This window comes from Corythoichthys intestinalis, chromosome 12 (genome assembly GCF_030265065.1).
Source record: "Corythoichthys intestinalis isolate RoL2023-P3 chromosome 12, ASM3026506v1, whole genome shotgun sequence".
Lineage (NCBI taxonomy): Eukaryota > Metazoa > Chordata > Actinopteri > Syngnathiformes > Syngnathidae > Corythoichthys > Corythoichthys intestinalis.
The window spans coordinates 53,177,130-53,194,889 of NC_080406.1; the positions used below are offsets into that span (position 1 = coordinate 53,177,130).

General features: G+C 41.4%; 2 protein-coding genes across 2 annotated transcripts; one reads left to right on the forward strand and one right to left on the reverse strand.

Annotated features, from left to right (window-relative positions):
• Window positions 1-973: 973 nt before the first annotated feature.
• LOC130926862 (uncharacterized) lies at window positions 974-2,283 on the forward strand. Its single transcript, XM_057852150.1, has 2 exons — window positions 974-1,115; window positions 1,253-2,283. Exons 1-2 carry the CDS (start codon window positions 974-976, stop codon window positions 2,281-2,283), a joined length of 1,173 nt encoding a protein of 390 aa, XP_057708133.1.
• A 1,900-nt stretch (window positions 2,284-4,183) lies between these two features.
• On the reverse strand, window positions 4,184-5,924 carry LOC130926863 (uncharacterized). Its single transcript, XM_057852151.1, has 4 exons — window positions 5,586-5,924; window positions 5,360-5,460; window positions 4,982-5,108; window positions 4,184-4,306 (listed from the first exon to the last, which is right to left on the reverse strand). Exons 1-4 carry the CDS (start codon window positions 5,922-5,924, stop codon window positions 4,184-4,186), a joined length of 690 nt encoding a protein of 229 aa, XP_057708134.1.
• Between the last annotated feature and the right edge of the window lie 11,836 nt (window positions 5,925-17,760).

Sequence of the window (17,760 nt, forward strand, 5' to 3'; positions counted from 1 at the left end):
CGCCCCACTATTTGAGAAGTACTGGTGTAGGGGAACCTTCCAGATGCCACCCTACCAGCCTGACACAGAGCCACCAGAAAGCAACGCATGCCACAGTAAAGAGACTAAAATTGACGTAAAAAGACAATAAAACCAAAATCAAAGAAAAGAAACATCATACACTATCACACTACATACAACCAATAGGTTCGAATGGTATGTCATATAGTCATCAGTCGAGATTGTGCCCTGCCTATTGCCTATTTGGGACAACAACAACAACAAAAAAATATCCTTACAAAATGATCACATATACAGGTAGTCCCCGGGCTAGAATGAGTTCCGCTCCTACACTAGCGACGTAAACCGAATTCCCACGTGAGTCAGAATAGGAGGGTTTCACGTGACGTCACAGCGCTGCCTTGTGAGAGCGCCAAAATCAGATGGAGGGCAGGAAGTGAAGTACCGCTATTTAGAAACAGGGTTTGTCGTCTGGAAAAATGCCAATGTTCTGTGTTGCTTACGGTTGCTCCAATCGTTCTAACCGAGAAAAAGAAAAGAAGTTTTTTAGAGTGCCAAAGATTGTCGTCCACAAAGGTGAGAGATGTAAAAAGCTCACAAAACAACGCCGTAAAAAGTGGATTGCAAACTTACGTCTGCTGTCGAGGGGAGCTGAGTCTGCTAATGCCCGTGTCTGCTCCGACCACTTCGTCAGAGGTATGTTAGCCAGCCGACTTGCTTTTTGTGGTTGTGCTTATAAGACATTAGGTTGTTGTTAGTAGTGATCTGTTAATTACCGGTGGTGTAATATAGACTTATTTGGGACTTTTTAGGCTGCCCCAGCGCTTTGGGTGAGGTTGACTCGGTAGACTGGGCTCCGACGGTCAACCTCGGTTACCAAAAAATTAAGTCCAAATCAGAGGCATCCCTGAAACGAGAGCATAGGATGAAACTCAAGGAAGACCAACAGCGACGGTCGGAATTTGCAGAGGCTATGTTGGATCTACAACAGACAGCTGACAGCCCGAGTATGAGCCCGGACCTGAGGCAGACAGCTGCGAACTCAAAACCGATGCAGCTAGCTGACAACTCACAATCAGAGGACATCAGTGGGAATGGGACATTAAATAATCTAGGTAAATTATTGCAGTCCTACTAAGGTGTGTAAACAGCATTAATATCAAATATTACAAATGTGATTGACAGCAGATTAAGACTGTCAAACTTGTATATTCATGAATTAACTAATATGGTCCCCACTGCTATATTGCAGGCTATGCAGATGCCGGATGCCAGACTGAGCTAACAATGGATGACATCAAGAAGATGGAGGATGTTCTGGCACAAAACACAACAGAGTTGAGTGATCTTAGGACCAAGGCACTGGACACGCAGTTCAACCAGGAGTCCTTTGAAAAAAACGAAGAGAAGACAAAATTCTACACAGGGCTCCCCAATTTCTTAGTTTTAATTCAGATATTTGAACTGTGTAAGCCTTACATCACCTGTGGACCCATGTCTGTGCTGCCTAAATTTGAGCAATTCATTTTAGTTTTGATGAGGCTGAGACTAAATCTCCCACTGAAAGATTTAGCTTTCAGGTTCAGGATCTCTCTGCCCACTGCTTCTAGAGTTTGGCATAAAGTAATTGACATACTTCATCAAAGGTTAGAATTTCAAATTGAGTGGCCAGAGCGACATGTACTAAAAGACACAATGCCAATGGCATTCAGACAGGCATTTGGACATAGAGTTGCTGTAATAGTTGACTGTTTCGAAGTTTTTATTGAGAGGCCCTCCAATTTACTCGCCCAAGCACAAACATGGTCAAATTACAAACATCACCACACAGTAAAATTTCTGATAGGTGTTGCACCCCAAGGCTATGTTACTTACATATCTTGTGCCTGGGGAGGGAGAGTCAGTGATAAGCAGATCACGTTAGAGAGTGGCCTCCTAAAAAACCTGTTACCTGGAGATATTGTCCTAGCAGACCGTGGGTTTAATATTGGTGATAGTGTGGGATTTTACTGTGCTTCACTACAGATACCTGCATTTACCAAGGGGAGAAAACAGCTGTCAGCATATGAGGTGGCTGAAACTAGAAAAATAGCAAATCTGCGCATTCATGTTGAGAGAGTCATAGGTTTAGTCAGAAGAAAATATCAGATTCTGCAAAGCAGGGCTATGCCCATAGAGCATATGACAACTAAACCAGGAGAGGCACTAGCACTGATTGACAAAATTGTGGTCATTTGCTGTGTCTTGTCTAATCTTTCGGAGTCTGTCGTCCCATTGGAGTAGTGGGGGGGGGGGGGGGGGGTGTTAATCAGTCCAGCACCTGAGCTCTCACTCATAGTCCAACTGTATTAATATGTTATTTGTAGTTAAATGGATTCCAATTTATTATTGCACACAATGTTATTGTAGCTGTTTTAACAATTGTTGAAAAATCTTATCTTGTAAATAAACCACCATGTATTACTGTCTCAATGGCATTTAATCTTTTCAATAAACATCTTCAGTGCTATTCAATATACAACTCAATTAAAGTGCTCTCACAAAATGTGAACCAAGTCTGACAAGTGATGTGAATTTAATTGTCAAGGAACATTATACAACAGCCAGAACTATATTCAAAACGTCATCTTGTCTCATAAAACAGTATTGATATATTAATATATTTCCCACTTTCAAGAGTGTGTGGATGTACATATTTACAATTGAATTACACATCCAAGTTTGTAACTTGCTGTCCCAGTATTTCTGGAAGTACACTTTTTCTAAAAAAAAACTCAGCTTTGGGAATCACATTATCCCAAAATGCAGGATCAGGCAAAATCCTTTGAACAAAAATATCATGGCGGTTCCACACAACAAAGTCACAGTACTCAGTATCTACAATGTGAAGCTGTGCCTGAACTTGGTAATAATAGTCATGACTCCGGTTCAATATGACATTTTCCCCATCGTTGATGAGGCAGAAGCCCTTTCCTCCAGCACACAAGCGCAGATTGGCCTCATCTTGGTGAGAGTGTGGGCACTAAAATCACAGTGAGAAAAATGTGAATACATTAGCAGATATTTTGTGCCTTTTTGCTCTGTTCACTGATTCTTATGGAAAGAGGTAACACTAATAGTGTTAACTATGGCCCGACCTTGTCTCCACTTGCCAAGAATACAAGTCAAGTCTTAGTCCTCCAAGCTCAGTTCGTGAGTTTGAGTTCTCGCCTTTAGTACTACAACACTGACACAAGGTAAGTGTTGTAGTTCTCCAATCCAGGACTCAGACTTGCGCATTCTCTTCTTTGGTGACTCATGACTTGAGATTTTGGGACTTGACTACGAACAGAGACTGTAATATTACCTTAATCTCACAGATGCCAGTTCCATGACAATCACAAGCGACAATCCCATCAGGGGAGGCCCCCATGTATGGCCACTTGGGGTTCAGCCAGAGACCACTGTCAATGCACGAGAAGCCTGTATGCTCTTCACCCATCAGCTTCTCATATGCTCCTCTGGCTTGCACTTCATGTTTGCATCCATAACTGTAAAAAGAACACATGCAAAACATGGAAAGGAAATTACTCAGTATTGGATGTGTACAGCCAGTTCGGCAATTTAAATGGCATTACCCTAATCCAGTGTTTCTCAAACTGTGGTCTGCAAGTAGATGAGGTGAAAAGTCATCAAGAAAATTGTGATGAATGCCAGTGACACTATCATGCCCAATTCACTCATATTCAATCATGCAAAGTGGCAAAACAGCCATTCCATTTCCATTTCAGTTGTCTGCAGGTGAACCACTTCATTCCTGCTGCTCCACAATCACTGTGTCAGAAGGGTTAAATTGCCTATATTTTACTCAAGTTTAAGTAGGTGAGTATCACATGTTAAATCATCTATATGGTCTGCAAGATTTTTTCAACTGGTTAAGTAGTCCTTTACTTGAAAAAGTTTGAGGAACACTGCCCTAACCCCTATGCTTAGTCCTAGTCCTGCATAACCCTCACCTTATGACCCTATAACTAATGTTGATCCTCCAGGGCTGTACATACCATGAATTAAACCCATTTTATCCCGAATTTTCCCCAGACATGCAAACTACCAAACCGGGTTACCCCTTTAGTAATCAATATTAAAGAAAAAAATAATAAAAAAAATATATTATTGTTTTCTGGTCACTATTGTGTGATTGGTTTCAACCCATTTCAACCCGCTGAAATGGGTTTTCAGGTGTCCTGCCTTCAAAGGAACGGTCAAGCTTCTGTTTTTTGGATTTTGCTGAAGAGAAGTCAATCAGTGCTACTGGTGCAGCAGATATCTGAAAATAAATTTGAAAAAGAAAAAAAAAAGGATGATCATGAAGTCAAACATTTCTTTGGTCCATAACATTTTTATGCAGTGTAAATCTAGCATTTATCTGATGGCTGTGAGGAAGCCACATTAGAAAAAAAAGATTTGAATTGAATTTTGCTGCTTCGAATACTCATTTAATTAAAGTGGCGTTGTTGTGATTTATTTTGAAAGTGTTTGCATTTAGTTTTATTGATTCGGGTGGATACACTGCCCTCTAGTCTGCCTCATTTCACATGGCTGAATCCAGCTGCTCCCTGTTAAGACCAACATAAACAAAATTTTTGTTTGAGCTAATATTTTTTTAATGCATTCATAATTTAGTTTATAGGTGTATTTTGTGGGAACATGTTTCTGAACCATTTGTTAAGAGCATTGTTAAAAAAATAAATAAATAAAAAAATAAAAATAAAAAAGTTAGCATTTTATAGCATTTAAGCTAGCGGACTTATTCTGTGTGAGATAGCCAGTTGTATATGGATCCTCATTTATTTTTTTATAGCGTTTGAGGCTCAGCTCAGGTATTTGAATGTTTCCTGTTCTTTATCCGATTACTCGATTATTCGAACTAACTAGTTCATCGATTAATCGATTAGTAAAATAATCAATAGCTGCAGCCCTACTGTGAACATATTCATCCTACCTTTTTTACATGTGATGGGATCAGCCACTTGCACTGCTCTGATGTGCAGGAAGCTGTATCTCGCATCTTTACCCCAGCTTCAATGGAAAAGAGAACTGCTCCTACATGAGAACATGATTCTGATAGTCTGTGAATAGAATACAAGATTTCACTTTTTTTAAACCTCAAATACAAGCTACATCTGGGCAAAGTGAAATCTATATTAGCACATTTTGATGAAGTGCAATATAGCCTACTAATACTAATATGGAATGGCACTTTTCAGTACTTAACATGTCTATCCCTTAAAGCTCTCCCTTCTGGTTCTGCAGTATACTGACATTGTGCCAACAGTGTGTGTGTGTGTGTGATCTCGTGGTGAAGACATAAACTACTTACCCTGCCATGCAATTGCAATGAGCTGCAATGACTTCTCCATCTTCCTTCGCAATAATCCAGGTCTTCAGAGGTGTTTCATTTGATCTCTGAGAGTGGTTTACCTTAAAACATAAACGACTGTCAGACTCACGTCTATGATCGTTAAGATGTAATGCATGTTTGTTAACATTACAGCAGGCACTGCTAGCATCTTAACACGTCAAACAATAAATGAGTAAATACTCACCCTGGCAAAGACCAATCGATGATTATCGCGGAGCCGTTTAGTTCCGAGGTGATTTACCCACCCGCTGACAAAAAAATTATATGCCTCCAGACTTTTGTAGGCTTTCATCTGCTGTCTGGTGTAGTATGAGGTCTGTAGGACCAGATAGTTCGTAATATCGACAGCCTCGACCGCCGGTAAATCTCGAAGTTCTGTCGAAAACTCGCTCATTTTCATAACGTACGGGTCGCTTCCAACATATTTGCTAATTAATTTTGTATATCTTTGTTTTGAAATTGGGTCTAAATCCTTACAATACTGACTCTCCGCAACAGTTTCCTCCATAGATGTATTCGCCATTTTAACTTCCTGCCCTCCATCTGAAATTCGCGCGTCATGACAGTGACGTAACTGAAACCCTCCTATTAACCCTACGTACCCTAAAATAATTATCCAAAAAAGTATTGTGTTTTGTTTAATGATGGAGGATACACTGCCTTCTATTGGCAGCGTTGGGTCTGGCTGGACTGTCGGCTTATGACTGAGGAGCAGACTCTCATCTGACATGGCTAAAGGACAGATGCGCTCTGGTTTGGCTTACATAAGGCTGTAAGTTGTTTCAGCTAATACATTTTTGTGTATGCATTTGTAATTAAGTTTACAGCTACAGTTTGTGGAGTTACGTGTGATTGATTTGCTATGAGAATTGTAAATACATTAGCATTCGTAGCATTCAAGCTGGCGGACTTTTGCTAGGCAAATTAGGCTAATTTAATCTATTAAATTTACATAATGACATAGACTTCATAATGATATTGACGGGGCGCAGGGCCAATTAATAGGGGGCCTGTATTGTTGCCGTGGCCGTCAAAGCCAACAGAGTGTAATCACAGATAAAGCATTTATAAATGCATAAATGCTTAAATCCCTGAATTATTTATAGGTATGGACGTAAAACAGTCTCCATTCTTGGTTAAAAGCAAAAAAAGGCAGTTAGCATTTATTTTATGTAAATATGTCAAAGTACGATGGTAGTCTGTTAGTCAATGTGGCGGCAGCCTTACAACAAAGAGCTTTTCACGTTGAAAATTCTTGTGAATTAATGCTTAAATCCCCTAATTCTTTATTGATATGAACGTAAAAACGGGCATTTAGCATTTATTTTATATTAATATGTCGAAGAATGATGCTAGTTTGTTAGACAATTTGGTGGCAGCCTTACAACAAAGAGCTCTATAGGTTTAGATTTCTTGTGAAAAAAATAAAAATATATAATAATTACATTGAATCCTTGAACAACTCCTGAGACAATCCTTCCTGTTTGTATGCAATAAAGCTTTTGTACTTATTCAACCTAAATCCGTCATTGGATTGCTGCATGTGTCGCTGTAACTGACTGCGAATAACTGAAGCGGATTGTGGGATGGCCGCCTACTTGAAGGCGTGGCGCAGTGAAGGTGGAATCTGACTTCTCAATATCATTATGAAGTCTATGATATTGATACAGTATGACTAGATGGACGTTTGAACACCAACTGTTTTGTGTCAAGTGTTTTATTGTTGTGTACGTATATGTGTTACAGCATTTCATATTGACAAAAGTGAAGGAAGTAAAAAGCTTCAAAATGCACTATAACCTTGTTTGATGTGTGTCAAGCTGAACAACTTCATGTTTAGTGAGGACAGAACACGTATGAAAAAATAAGATGCTGTGAGGTACAATAAGGTACTGTTTATGTGACTTAAAAAAAAAAAAAAAAAAAAAAAAAACAACTGGAGACAAATGAAACGAAACTCCGGTGTCGTAAAGTCGAAATCGTTTAAGTCGAGTACGTCGTAACCTTGGGACCACCTATACAGTGTAGTTTTCGTCAACGATTACGATAACGAAAACATTTCGTCAATGAACACTTTTTCATGATGATGACGAAACGATAACGGGCTAAAAATGTGGTTTCGGGGACTACAACATAACGAGATTAATGCCAGTTTTCCTCTGACAAGACGGGAACAAGACGAAAATGGTTTTCGTCACATGTTCACAATGTGTGACGTTTATTTGTGTAGTTAGTCTGCATCGTAGCAATGTCAAGTTGTGTCACTCATGGTATGTGCTGCCATGCAGGCTTTCACACAGGTAAGATTTAGTTTATTTTCTTGGCCAGAGAGAATATGCAATGTCGCTTTAGCCTTTAAGGTCTGTGGACTAATAGTGTTAGCATACCATTCGTGTTTGCTAGTGCTAACCGCGTCCTCTTAAACCAGGGGTCGGCAACCCAAATTGTTGGAAGAACCATATTGGACCAAAAAAACAAAAACAAAATACAAATATGTCTGGAGCCGCAAAAAAATAAGAGGCTTATATAAGCCTTGTAATGCATTGCTGCAAAGATTGAAGAGGTGGGGGGTCAGCCTGTTAGTGCTCAGACCATATATACGCCGCACTCTACATCAAATTCGTGTGCATAGCTGTCACCCCAGGTGACACCCCCTTCTGAAGACGGTACACAAGAAAGCCCGCAAACAGTTTGCTGAAGACATGTCAACAAACCACATGGATTACTGGAACCATGTCCCATGGTCTGATGAGACAGACGGGCTATGGTCTTAGCACTAACAAGCTGACCCCCCACCTCTTCAGTGCCTGCAGCAATGCTGACAGCACTCCTGTAACGAGTCACATGATATTTTGGAGGGAAAATCACAAGCAGTACTCAATTTGGACATTTAGGGATGTACGTTTTTTCAAAGGGGTGTACTCACTTTTGTTGCCAGAGGTTTAGATATCAATGGCTATATTTTGAGTTATTTTGAGGGGAAAATAAATGAACCCTATTATATAGGCTGCACACAAACTACTTTTCATTGTGTCAAAGTGTCATTTTGTCAGTGTTGTCCCATGAAAAGATATACTTAAATATCTGCAGAAATGCGAGGGGTGTACTCACATTTGTGATACACTGCATGTGCTGGTCTGTCAGTGTTCATTCGAAATAGGTAGAAACCTCCATCCATCCATCCATTATCTTCCGCTTAGTCCGGGGTCGGGTCGCGGGGGCAGCAGCTTTAGCAGGGAAGCCCAGACTTCCCTCTCCCCAGCCACTTCAGCCAGCTCCTCCAGCGGGATTCCAAGGCGTTCCCAGGCCAGCCGAGCGACATAGTCTCTCCAGCGTGTCCTGGGTCGACCCCGGGGCCTCCAGCCGGTGGGACATGTCCGGAACACCTCTCCAGGGAGGTGTCAAGGAAGCATTTGAACTAGATGCCTGAGCCACCTCAACTGGCTCCTCTCAACGCGGAGGAGTAGCGGCTCGACACCAAGCCCCTCCCGGATGACCGAGCTTCTCACCCTATCTCTAAGGGAGAGCCTGGACACCCTGTGGAGGAAACTCATTTCGGCCGCTTGTATCCGGGATCTTGTTCTTTCGGTCACGACCCACAGCTCGTGACCATAGGTGAGGGTAGGAACGTAGATCGACCGGTAAATCGAGAGCGTCGCCTTTTGGCTCAGCTCCTTCTTCACCACAACGGACCGGCGCAGAGTCCGCATCACTGCAGACGCTGCACCTATCCGCCTGGTAATCTCCAGGAGTAATCTTGCTCCCTCCTACCCTCACTCGTGAACAAGACCCCAAGATACTTGAACTCCTCCACTTGGGGCAGGATCTCCTCCCCGACCCGGAGAGGGCATGCCACCCTTTTCCGGCTGAGGACCATAGTCTCGGATTTGGAGGTGCTGATTTTCATCCCAACCGCTTCACACTGGGCTGCGAACCGCCCCAAAGAGAGTTGGAGCTCTCGGCTTGATGAAGCCAACAGCACCACATCATCTGCAAAAAGCAGAGATGAAATGTTGAGGCCATCAAACCGGACACCCTCAACGCTTCGGCTGCGCCTAGAAATTCTGTCCATAAAAATTATGAACAGAATCGGTGATAAAGGGCAGCCTTGGCGGAGTCCAATTCTCACTGGGAACAAATTCGACTTACTGCCGGCAATGCGGACCAGACTCTGACACCGGTCGTACAGCGACCGAACAGCCCTTACCAAGGGGCTCGGTACCCCGTACTCCCGGAGCACCCTCCACAGGACTCCCCTAGGCACACGGTCGAACGCCTTCTCCAAATCCACAAAACACATGTAGACTGGTTGGGCGAACTCCCATGCACCCTCAAGGACCCTGCCGAGGGTGTAGAGCTGGTCCACTGTTCCACGGCCGGGACGAAAACCACACTGCTCCTCCTGAATCCGAGATTCGACTTCCCGACGGACCCTCCTCTCCAGCACCCCTGAATTGACTTTACCGGGGAGGCTGAGGAGTGGGATCCCTCTATAATTGGAACACACCCTCCGGTCCCCCTTTTTGAAAAGAGGGACCACCACCCCGGTCTGCCAATCCAGAGGCACTGTCCCCAATGTCCACGCAATGTTGTATAGGCGTGTCAGCCATGACAGCCCTACAACATCCAGAGCCTTTAGGAACTCCGGGCGGATCTCATCTACCCCCGGGGCCTTGCCACCGAGCTTACCAACCGCCTCAGTGACTTCCACCCCAGAGATCGAAGGGCCCACCTCAGAGTCCCCAGACCCCGCTTCCTCAAAGGAAGGCGTGTCGGTGGAATTGAGGAGGGCTTCGAAGTATTCTCCCCACCGACTCACGACGTCCTGAGTCGAGGTCAGCAGTACACCATCTTCACTATACACAGTGTTAATGGTGCACTGCTTTCCTCTCCTCTGACGCCGGATGGTGGACCAGAATTTCCTCGAAGCCGTCCGGAAGTCGTTTTCCATGGCCTCGCTGAACTCCTCCCATGTCCGAGTTTTTGCCTCAGCGACCGCCGACGCCGCAGTCCGCTTGGCCAGCCGGTACCTGTCAGCTGCCTCCGGAGTCCCACAGGCCAAAAAGGCCTGATAGGCCTCCTTCTTCAGCTTGACGGCATCCCTTACCACTGGTGTCCACCAGCGGGTTCGGGGATTGCCGCCACGACAGGCACCAACCACCTTACGGCCACAGCTCCGATCGGCCGCCTCAGCAATGGAGGTGCGGAACATGGCCCACTCAATGTCCCCCACCTCCCCCGGGACAAGGGAGAAGTTCTGCCGGAGGTGGGTGTTGAAACTCTTTCTGACAGGGGATTCCGCCAGACGTTCCCAGCAGACCCTCACAATACGTTTGGGCCTGCCAGGTCTGGCCAGCAACTTCCCCCGCCATCGGAGCCAACACACCACCAGGTGGTGATCAGTTGACAGCTCCGCCCCTCTCTTCACCCGAGTGTCCAAAACATGTGGCCGCAAGTCCGATGACACGATTACGAAGTCGATCATTGAACTGCGGCCTAGGGTGTCCTGGTGCCAAGTGCACATATGGACACCCCTATGTTTGAACATGGTGTTCGTTATGGACAAACCGTGACGAGCACAGAAGTCCAATAACAGAACACCACTCGGGTTCTGATCGGGGGGGCCGTTCCTCCCAATCACGCCCCTCCAGGTCTCACTGTCATTGCCCACGTGAGCGTTGAAGTCCCCCAGTAGAACGATGGTAGAAACCTTTATTCATTTATTTATTTTTGGAGTTAATTTTTTTTTATTTTACAGACATAAACATTTTTAGTAAACGTTGACTAAAACTAGACAATTGACAATTTGAGAAAAATAAAATATGACTAAGACTAATGAGTATTGACGTTCAAAAAACTAAGGCGAATATTAAAAGGGCTGCTAAAAACAACACCGCTCATATAGAGCCATTCGCTACAGAAGGAGAGTGTTAATGGATATAAAATGGATTCATAGCACATCAGGGGGAATTTATTTTTTCATTTACTGTTCCAAAAGGCCATATGTTCCTTCAATGTGGCACTTTTATCCTGGTCGACATCCACTTTGTATTGAAGGCATTTGTAAGTCTATTGAGGCTCAGTAGTACGTACTACATCATGGTATTTTCTTACACTGGGGCACATTTTCTTTCTGTCGTCTTTGCTGACTGAGTCAACGGACAGTGAAACCTGTGATGTTAAGTACAATTCATGCTGTAATTCTGATAGAATCAGACAGAAAACAGCAGGCCCCAAATTGTGAGAGGAACAATTTCTCATTTTTTTCCGATTTTTTGTCAGAATAAAAAGAAACTACAGCGATGACTAGTTAATCTTATTGAGAATGGCATAATTTTAAAAATTACTATCATTTTTTAATGAAACATAAAAACGTTTAAACTACTGTACATGGCGGAAAACACAGGCAAGATTGAAAAAGCAGTTTCTGCTCTTGCACCCCTCTTTAAAATAAACTGCTGTATTTTAAGCCAAAAGAACTATTGTGTTTGATAGAACAATATATCTATATGCTGCCAAAGCAGTTAATGGCACATTAAAGGGCTACTGAAGACCTTTCCGGATTTTGGTGTAATTTTACGAATATAAACTTTGGACGATTTTTTCGAAACAACCATCACATTATCAACACGTAATTGCAAGGATAATTTGTGTGTTTTTTAGTTTTTTTGCACTCCGTTAATGGTCCCTTCGCAAACCCGGAAGTGTGACGTAGATTCCCCGACGCAACAGAGAAGACTATCCACAGCTAGCATAGCAGCAACAACGATGTCAGTGATATTTCCACCAAAGGTAACCATTCAGGATCGCTCTTTCGTGACGCTACCGATGGCAAAGGCGCCCAGGAAAGATGAACTACAATTAATCCCTACATGTTTGAACGTGAGACGTCAGATGACAGCGATTTACTTGACACAGCAGATGTCATCATGACGCCAATTGACAGCTCGACACTTCACGAACGCGAGAGTGAGTGGTAAGCCTAAGTCCAGCATTGTGATTTTTTTATTTAAGAGAATGCGATTACGTGGTTGTATATTTTTCCATGCTCTCCACATAGCTAAAACTGGATATTAGGTAATGGGACAGCTCCTACCGATCTAAATATGGTAAAGCTAGCCCAAATGTGGCTAAATGAATGATATGTTATTGATTTTTCAAAATAAATGACAAAACGATTTTATTTTCCAGGTGTTGCTGTAAACCGTCAAGTAATTACCCTTCCAAGAGTATGCCTGTGTCTTCAGGAGATCCCAGACGTGAGAGCCAAACTTGAGGAGGCTGAAGCACTGACAGTGGCATGAATTACATTAAAAAAATAAAACCATAAATTGTAAACAACATTGACACATTTTGTTGACTGTTTAATGTATTCTATTGGTATATAATATATTGTAATTATATTACATTCTGAAAAAAATATTCAATAGGCAACAGTAATTAATGATACCAGATTTATGTTGAATCAGCATCAGCTTTCGTTGTCAGATTGTGACACAACATATAAGCTAAGTTATACCAAGCACACAATGGCACACATCAAAGAACATAAATTTAGTAAGCAACACAAAGTTAGGATAGCAACGGACCAGCGCAGCACTGATAATGGCAGTGGGAAATATGTATTTACTCTTTTCTGTAGCATTAAGTGTTCTCTATACAAAGATGAAACATTATCATTAAAATATGAAGGTAACTAGATTTTTCTTTTAAAAAATGTGTACTGTATATATGACTAGTTTGACAAGTTAGTTAGTTTGACTAGTTAGACAAGCCCTTTGAGACAACGTTGTTGTGATCCAGGGCTATACAAATAAAATTGAATTGAATTGAATTGAACTAGTTTATGATTTCATGTCATCAAAATTTGCTACATTTATTTCTCCTAAGTCATCGTCATCTGATGTCGCAGACGGAAGAAATTCAGCATCTGGCAGGCCTCATAGGATCTCTTCAGTCGTCATCGCTGGACACCGCATCACTTGGGTCATATGACTCAACCCACTCTTTCTTGATTTTGGGAAACTGGGTGGCAACTGACTTGCAACGCTTTTTTTCATCGTGTTGAGGGTTTCCGCTGCTTATTTTTTTATGTTTGGCTTCCTGGAGAAAAAAAAATCAAATCACAGCAGTATGAAAATATTGGATGAATCCTAATTTTAATGTAATAATAATTTCTTAGTGATCAAATAATAATGCCCCAGTCAAGGCAGCCAAGGACCTATTTGGTGCTGGGGACATTTGAATTTACATAATACCTACTGATATAGTAATAAAATCACATGAGTAGACCTGTCAGCAAACCTATCTACTTATGAAAGGGCAACAGCAACAACAACAAAAAATGTCGCGCTTCAACAAACAGGCAGTAGGAGTCCCCCTCGATTATCAAAAGAAGTGCGTCAAATTTTAGAATCATAAAAGCCATTAAGGGTCTCTACTTACGTCTTTGTAAAACCAAGGTTGCATTGTTGTAGGTTTTCAAAGCTGTCGTGGGCCCGTGGCTGAAATCATGAAAACAATGAGCCGATTGGGGACCTGTATGCATGCTCACAAAAACGGTCCAAACCTTTGCAGGAGAAGTTTTTTTTGGACCACTCATAGAGTCTCGAGTCTTCCTGTTAGCAATTAATAGCTACACATTGAGATGGCATGACGAATCCCGTGAGTAAAACCCAGCAAATGTTTGCAATATATGGCGAGGATAGCGTGGTTCTTTATTTCCGTGTTCAGAGTGGTGGCGAGGCTTCCTGGAAGTTACGTCATCAGGTAGCGGTCGGCAGGGTGGCGCGTCCCTCGTTGCTATGGTGTTGCTATGGCCATAACTCAAAAACTACGCGGTCAATTATTATTATTTTTTTTTAATGTGACTTTTTGAGACAGCGAATGATGCATTTAATAACAATTCAACTGAGTAAAACACTCACGAGCGAAATCCGAAAAGCTCTTCAGTTGCCCTTTAGCCTCCGAGCTATTTTTAATTTGTCTGTTTTACCCTGGAGACCCCTGTTTACAGACACTGCGCAACCACTTTTGCTTCAACCCAGCCATAAAAAGAAGGTAAGTAATTATATTTACCATTCGAAATGTCTATAATTTTTAGCTTAGAAGCATTAATTGATGTTGAATGTTTAGTTAAAAATAAAAAGACTTTGAAATTATAGTTATAATAATAGTAATATAATTTTGGTTATTTAAACTTTTAAACAAATTAAGTCACAATGAAATAAATAGTGTCTGTAAATAGTTCACGGATAGCTACCTCATTACTATCGTTTGGATGTATTTTTTTTGTTACTGTTACTGTCCGCGATATTTTCGATGATAAATAATCGATCCAAACAAAGAAAAAAAAAAAAACATTCAACAGGGTAAATATTTGTAAAAGAAAATCTCGACCACTTCTTGATGTCTACGATTTATGCATTGCAACCCTAGTTATATTACCGTGTTTCACCCATCAAATCCCCCCAAAGTCCGGCTGTGGCCATTCACAGCTGTGTCTTGAAACTCCGTGAGGCATGCTACGCTTTTTTCGTTTTTTGGATCGAAACGAGGTAAGTACGCGATAATAAAATTAAAATCATGGCGTCTTTAATTATGCTCTCTCATGCACTCACCTTGGTTATGGGTTAATGGGTTTATTTATTTATTTTTTTTAAATGGCCTCCTGTTCAAAATTTTTCTTCCCCCACAAAATTGAGATTTTAAGCTTTCCAATGATGTATCAAACTTGCAAAAAGGACAATTTTGAAATTTGGTCAAATTGGGGGTCTCAGAGCGGAACTTCAAGTCACCTGAGTGTTTTCCGCCATATGTATGTGTGTATCCCAGCGTCCTCTTCATTCGCCCCTCGTGTACTGACAGCTTTATGTGAGTGTATTAACATTTATTCTTTATTCATTGTTGTTTTACATTATGCACAACTTTCATTTTATTGTTATTGTTCAATAATCTAACAGTAACGTATTTTTCCATTAGTTGATGCATTTTTATGCTTTATAAAAGGTTTATGTCTGAATTTGGGGGCGCTTGGACCAGATTAGGGCATTTAAATGGAAAGTGTGTCTCTACTTATGGAATTTTCACTTAAAGAAACTACTTCCAGAACCAATTAATTTCGTAAGCCGAGGTACCACTGTATTGTATATTCAAATTGGATCCCGTCAGCCGCATATCAATGAGAATCTGCACGTCTGCTGAAGAATTCAACAGAAAGTCAGCCATTCAGGATTTAAGTTGCAAAATTGACAAATATATACCTGTTCATCATTGTTACTATGATTACTACAATCATCAGTAGGTCATTTAGGAAGTGCTGGGATGCAACCTAACGTACCTGTGAAAGGGTCTAAAATGCACCCATGTTGTCTATCATTAGTCTTTCTGATACACATTTTCTAAAGATGCTTTTTCTTTTCACTGTCAACAGAACACCCCCAGTTTAGTTTGGAATCTGTGCTATACTTTTCCGTCCAATTACCAAGCTCTCTAGCATGAACATTAGAGTTGGTAAAAAACCTGTGTGGCCACTTGACTTTATGTCTCCTCAGGGCCATCACCTCCCGCTGTCTCAGCTCCTCATTATACAAAATACACAGTGTACATTTGCTCATGAAAATACATCGTTCACATCTGTCGACTCTTCCCAGAAAATGCATGGCATATTTGAATAAAACATGACTTCATTGGCACATTGCATAAACCGATTCCAATCTAACTGGGAGGAGAAGAAAGTACCTCCAACTGTTACTGTATACCATCTGGGGTGCTATTTGTCCATGACATCAATAGCTCACTCTATAGAAAGACACAGGAGCATATTGAAGAATATTTTTCAATACGTTTAAAATGTATTGTCAGCATTTACATGAAGACTAAAGAAAACGAAAAGGATTTCACACAATATTTTGAATTTGACAGATGTTAAAACAAACGAGCTTCCGGCTGTCCAGGAGCGCCGGAAGTCACTCACAGCAGAGATGCTGAGGATCTTATTTTGTTTTTCCCATCCAAAAACCGCTATTTCAGTCCAAATTTGTCATGCTCGCACTTTTTCTCCATACAAGGCGTGCCCAATGGCAGAACACACCCATGCTGGATAGTTTACGTACTACTACTACTACTACTACTGGGCTACTACAAAGATAGCATTGTATTTCACCTACAGTGTGCGTTGGAGTTTTTGTATTGGGAATAAAAGCGCCCGTGTATATAATGCAAATCCCCGCAGCTAAAAGTGCAATGACACAAAAACACGCTTGAAAACTAAAAGATCCAATAAGCCTCAGCTTAACATCGGCTCATGCGCACTTCCATTTTGAACATTGGCCTTTCTAACTGAGGGGACAAAGTTTTTGTTCACTACAGAAAAAAAAGAAAAACAGAAAAGCAAATTGACAGATGCATCAACTGCTGCTGTGTGGTTTGGTTTTTTTGTGTGTGTGTTCAATGTATTTATTCAGATTAAACATTGGAAAGAGATACATATAAGACATGTTTTTTCACTTTTTTTCCCCAAATTATAACTAAAAAAACCCCCAAAACATTGAAGTTGCGGCTTCCAAGCGAGGATTCAAGGTAATTATAATTAACCGCTATGGCATTGGCGTCATCATTCGCAAGATTTACGTAAAATAAATGCTAACTGCCCGGTGTTTTGCTTTTAAACAAGAATGGAGACTGTCATATCTCTAAAGAATTCAGGGATTTAGGCATTTATTCACAAGCATTTTTAACGAAAAAAGCTCTTTGTTGTTAGGTTGCCACCACAGTGGCTGAAAGACTAGCAGCACATTTGACATGTTTACGTAAAATAAATTCTAACTGCACGGTTCTTTGCTCCTTTAACAAAGAATCGAGACTGTGTTACGTCCGTACCTATAAAGAATTCAATGATTAATGCATTTATTCACAATATTTTTCAACGTAAAAAGCTCTTTGCAGTGTTAAGGCAGCACCATAGTGGCTGAAAGACTAGCAGCACTACATAAAATAAATGCTAACTGCCCCGTGTTTTGCCTTTAACCAAGAATCGAGACTGTTTTACATTCATATCTATGAAGAATTCAGGGATTTAAGCATTTATTCACAAGAATTTCCAACGTAAAAAGCTCTTTTCACAGCTTTGACGGAGATAGGCCCCCTATTAATCGGCCTTGCGCCCGTGTCCCATCAATATATGATGAAGTCTATGCCTGAGCAACTGTTTAAGAAGTTAAATGAATGACTAACGCATTGGGCACTTTGACATTTTGGCTTCCAAGCATCTCTGGCAAGATCATACCTTAAAGTCTGTCAATCATCATTAACTTTAATAATTAACTCTAGTGCACTGCCTGACCAAGAAAAGCAGCAGA

Coding starts and splice junctions, on each gene's coding strand:
- LOC130926862 (XM_057852150.1), top strand. CDS start 974: ATGTTGGATCTACAACAGACAGCTGACAGCCCGAGTATGAGCCCGGAC. Junction 1,116..1,252: donor TGGGACATTAAATAATCTAG/GTAAATTATTGC, acceptor GCTATATTGCAG/GCTATGCAGATGCCGGATGC.
- LOC130926863 (XM_057852151.1), bottom strand. CDS start 5,924: ATGGCGAATACATCTATGGAGGAAACTGTTGCGGAGAGTCAGTATTGT. Junction 5,461..5,585: donor ATCGATTGGTCTTTGCCAGG/GTGAGTATTTAC, acceptor TTATGTTTTAAG/GTAAACCACTCTCAGAGATC. Junction 5,109..5,359: donor CATTGCAATTGCATGGCAGG/GTAAGTAGTTTA, acceptor TTCTATTCACAG/ACTATCAGAATCATGTTCTC.